This window comes from Halyomorpha halys, unplaced genomic scaffold (genome assembly GCF_000696795.3).
Source record: "Halyomorpha halys isolate HHAL.00 unplaced genomic scaffold, Hhal_1.1 Scaffold876.1, whole genome shotgun sequence".
NCBI lineage: Eukaryota > Metazoa > Arthropoda > Insecta > Hemiptera > Pentatomidae > Halyomorpha > Halyomorpha halys.
The window spans coordinates 1,798-6,980 of NW_027114409.1; the positions used below are offsets into that span (position 1 = coordinate 1,798).

Here is a 5,183-nt window from a genome sequence, read left to right on the forward strand (position 1 = left end):
TTATTATTATTATTATTATTACCACATCAAGAAACCCAACTATATGAATTTTACAAAGTAACATTTTCTTTCCTAAATAACTCAAAAAAATATTTATTTATTTTTTTGCTACTATTCAAGTAAAACAGCGATATATAACATATGGAAATTCGACTGACAGACAACTGTATAAACGTTGTGTGAGTAACAAAAAGTAAGGAACTTATAGAAATAAATAGTTTTTTATATATTTGTGTTTATTTGCTATCTGCACCCCATCTCTGACCATCTTCTCCAAATAAAATATTTTAGGTCTGTCTTTTTTGTGCAATTATGATATTAGATTAGAAGGATATACATACATATATAAGGATATGTTTTTTTAATTCCAGGGAATAATGGTACAATGGTTTGAAATAAATCTTAAATTATTTTAAAAATTTATGAAAATTAAAAAATTTTTAAAGTAATTTTGGATAATTGAGTTTTTTTTTTTTTACTTGAAATTAGACCTGAGAAGGGACCGAGTACTTCCAAAATATCCAATTAATAAATAATTTTTGAAGGATGTAATTCTTCTTGAAATTACCATATTTTATTACTACAATATTCTTAAAAAAATAATATATGCTATAATTTTAAATTTATTTTTCAGGTTCAAAGGACGAATTCTATATTAAAAACTTTCCGTTGCCTGTGGTTAGAGGAAGGTATTTGGATGTTTTCAAAAGGGTTGTCAGCACGCCTTGTTCAATCAGTTTGTTTTAGCTTTTCTATTATCCTTGGATATGAAACGATTAAAAGGGTATCAGTACGACAAGAATTCAAGGACAGAGTCAAATGGTAATAAGTATAAAACAATATATGGTTAAGTTCGTTCGCAAGTATTTTGGACATTATTTGCAAAAGGACCAATGATTTAAATTATTTATAAAGAGGTGCTTGATTTTATTTCAGGGAAATTGTATGGCTCATATTATTTATTTTTGTTTATTTATTAATCTTGCAGATCTGACTGTATAATCTAAAATCAGATCTAAACTCAAGTGTTATAACGGGTGCTTTTATTTAAAGAGTAACTCTTATATAACAAGGTTGTACATTATGAGGCTTGTTCAATACAAATCAAAACATCATCTTTCATACTGGCGAGCACCATTTGATACATCTGCCAGTTTGATAATAGTTTTGACTCGTGTTGGAACTAGCCTGGTATAAACTTAAACTTATAATAAATAAGTTATTCCATTAAAAAGAAAATATGTAAATTTATCTTTAATATTATATTTACAATTTTATCAAAACGTACTGTCTAGTCGTGATGGATTATTTTAATATTGTGGTCTCAACTTAGCATTTAATAAAAATATTTGGCCTTTTTTTTTTCCAATTTAATATTTATTATTAATCTGGCATCGATTAAGTTACCTAAAGCTCAATGATATTTTTTAACTGTAAATGACGTCTAAGATAACCTCGTTTATTCTGGCATATATTTTTTTTAAATTAATATCTGCATTATTGAATTTTTACATAAACTAGAACCCCCATTTAACCAGCCACTCGTACTCTTGACTGGTTAATCCAAGGTGTTGGTATTTCAAAGGGCAATATTAACAGAAATGTAGACTAACACTGTTTTATGTTATATATGTACACTGTACAAATTAACAAGGCAGCAAAGCTATTTTTTTATTTGTTTTAAAGTGTGCTATTTTCATTTGTTTTTAACAATTTAAGATTTTTTAAATGCAAAATTTCTCCATTTCTTCATGTTTAGAAAATCTACGTCTTTCCTTTTCTGTTTTTTATTTAATTCTTTATTGCTCATTAATGCACAGCCGGTTAATAAGTGTTCTACAGCATTTTTATTTAATACAAATTTAAATTATTTAATAAAATATATGTCTGACTAAACTATCGCCGTATTTTAATTATTTTTAATCATTACATTTTTAGTATGGTCCAAAATTTTATTTGATGTTTCTTTTTATCATTTTCAGATTTTTTAAATGCAAAATTTCTCCATTTTTTCATGTTTAGGAAATCTACCTACTTCTTTTTCTGCTTTTTTTTTTTTGGTATTTAACACTTTATTGTTTATTAATGCAAGGCCGGTTAATAGGGGTTCTACAGCATTTTTATTTCATATAAATTTAAATTATTTATTAATAACTGAACCATTTGCCGTATTTTAAATATTTTTAACTATTAAATTTTTAGTATGGTTTAAAATTTTATTTAATATCTACTGATGGTATAGGCTTTTGTATTCTTACACAATTTGGATTAAAATTCTATGTTCTTTGTAAAAAAGAAAACTTAACATTGTTTTGACTGCAACACCTTGATTTTCTTAAATAAAATAGTTGAGAAAAAAAGAGATTATTTCATTATTTAATCTTTTTTTCAAATTTATAATTGCAATGAATTTCTAATGGTTGTAAAAATATTCACTTCAGTTTTTTTTTTTTTTATAAGGATAATATCAGAATTTAAATATTGCTGATGAATACTTACTAACTGATTACCTGTTCTCATGCACGTTAGAATTCACTGTTGTTTGGCTTTATATAAAATCATTATTGCACGTTTTTTAACTCATTGTTCTTTTTAAAAAAAAAAATCTGTAATAATTTATTTGTTGGTATTATAATACATAAAAGTGCTTCCAAATTAAATTATAATGAAAATACAAAGAACCATTATATAGTTTTAGAAAACTATTGTGAGTAGAATACTTTAGTTTTTAATTGCTAAAATAACGTAAGAAAAAAAAAGCATTCAGAAAATGCTTTTATTTGTATTTATATATAATCATACATGATGCGGCTATAAAAAAACAAGATTAGTTTAGTTAAATCTTTTATTGATTTTACTTCAAAGTTTTAAATTAATTTCATTCAATATATTCCCTCCTTCAGTTTGTACGCCACTACATGCTAATTTCCCATCATTCTAAGGAGTGGTACACATTTTTTTTTTCTTAATTTTTATTCCTACTTGACTAATCGAGATGATGAAAAAAGTCGCATATGGCAATTTCCGTTCAATAAATCCCATGATATTCTGTTAGTGATTCATGTTCGGGTTAAAACATCTTGTAAGTGTAGGAACATTATTCTTGTTTAGAAACCATGACCTTTTCCTCATTTCAGGTTGTCATTGTCTTGTAACCATTATGTCATTTTTCTGTGTATAACTGAAGTTCTATGGTGATATCTGTGGCCATATATATTGTATAAACTATAACTTTTGCTGTTGAGGCTGTATTTTTGTATTATTAGAGTTTGCTTGATTGTTGGGAGTACTATCAACTATCTGCCCATGTATGACAGCTAACTACCGCAAGTTACATTACCACTGTGAACTGTTGCACATTATAACCTCTCAACACCATCCTTCTATACAACTTATAAGCTTCTTTCATATTAGTAATTTTTGCATATTACATGGTGACAGTTATTTGTTGTATTTAATCCACCAAGTTGAACTGCTGTTGAGGTTATGTTCATTGTCAGCGTGGGAACAAGCACTACTAGTTCAAGAGCCCAAGAAGAAAAAAAAGTCAGTTATTTCACCCCAATTTTTGATTACTTCAATGAAAACTAGGTATAATTACTAGTCAAAATTGAGTGTCTGCCAAGTATAGCTAGGGGGAATAAAAAGTAGCGGCTGTTTCCAAATGTTGAAAATAATAAATTTTTCTTTCGGAGCTCCCTATCTTTGAAACTACCTAGAACACTATAGAACCTAATTGAACGTCATTTAAAAAAAAAGTAAATTTGCTAAAATATGAGCCATAATAGAGCTTTTTACGTTCAATAGTTCCCAAGATACAGTTTATAACTTATTTTTTTCTCCACTTAGGCTCTTGTTAGTACAAGAGTAATGTAAGGTTGTCTTGGGTATGTTGGGCCTTTATCACCATTTTCTTGTCTCTGAACCTCTGATAACGTAACACTTATTTTTTAATCTTGTTTCAACAATGACAAGTTTATTTTTTATATTATCTAAGTTTCTCTTGAAATCAATGTAATAATAATGAGTTGGTCTCCTTGAATTGGACATTGTTTGTCATGGAACAAATTAATGAAGGCTACTATCTAAGTTATGAGGAGAGAATAGATATCATGTATACTTCTTAAACTTACTGTTAGAAGATCAGTATAAATTTTTTCATAGCCATACCATTCAAGCTCATCTAGTGATGAACGAACTAAATTGAATTATTTTTTCATCAAGTATACAAATTCAGCCATTCTCACTCAAACATTTTTAGGAGACCTTATTTTTACGTAGTACTAGAAATACCTAGTCATAATATATGAATATGTGTATAGAATATTGGCTTGAAAATAGCCGTAAACATGTGATAGTGCAAACAATGTTAACGTCTCACACAGTTCCATCTTTTGTGTTTGGTATGATTGTTAAATGTGCTTTGAAAGAGTAATAGTTAATTATGTATATATATAATTTATTTCAGAGTTTTATTTTAGCATAGGTGTTATTGTTGATTTTTTTTTCTTATAAATAATGTAAATATTGATTTAATGTAGATTTAGTTAATTTAAAAAATAAAAAATTATTTGAATTTTTTTTTGATAATTTTTATAAACAAAAGTTGATTTTGTTGAACCAAATATAAATTTTTATTACTGTAAATTAAAATAACAAATGTAATATAGTTGAGTTTAATTTATATAAAAATATAAAATTGTTACAGTAAAACATTACTGATACCTTGTTTTAATCCCTTTTTCGAAACATTCATGCTAATTATTATAATTTCAGACTATTATGGCGCCTAACAGGCCATGGTGAAAAATTTAAAGTTATAATAATTTATATTGACTGAAAGATTATAGAAAATACTAAATATTAATGTTTCTATCATGAAATGTCAAATTTTTGGAAGAACAATCAATAAAACATGAATAGGTACAATATAATTTTCTTAGCAGTGATGGTATTGATAGGAAAGGATTATATATTAGTCTGGAGTATATATATCAAGGGCTACAACATAGATAAAAGTTTAATATATAAGAACTGATAGAAAAAAAACAATATTAATAATAATTAATTAGAAAATCAGTATTTCAGAAGAATAATTGAATTTAAAAAAAAAAAAAAAAAACTATTGATAGTGAATAGTAAACGAAAGGTAAAGAGAGAAATTTATATACTAGATTTGATTG

General features: G+C 26.2%; 1 protein-coding gene across 1 annotated transcript in view; it reads left to right on the forward strand.

Annotated features, from left to right (window-relative positions):
• Nucleotides 1–634: 634 nt before the first annotated feature.
• Nucleotides 635–5,183, forward strand: part of LOC106686782 (solute carrier family 25 member 44) — a gene marked incomplete at its 5' end in the record, with an annotated part of 32,072 nt that continues 27,523 nt past the window's right edge. Inside the window, 1 exon segment of the mRNA XM_014430291.2 lies at nt 635–822. Within this exon segment, the coding sequence (XP_014285777.1) occupies nt 635–822 (188 nt within the window).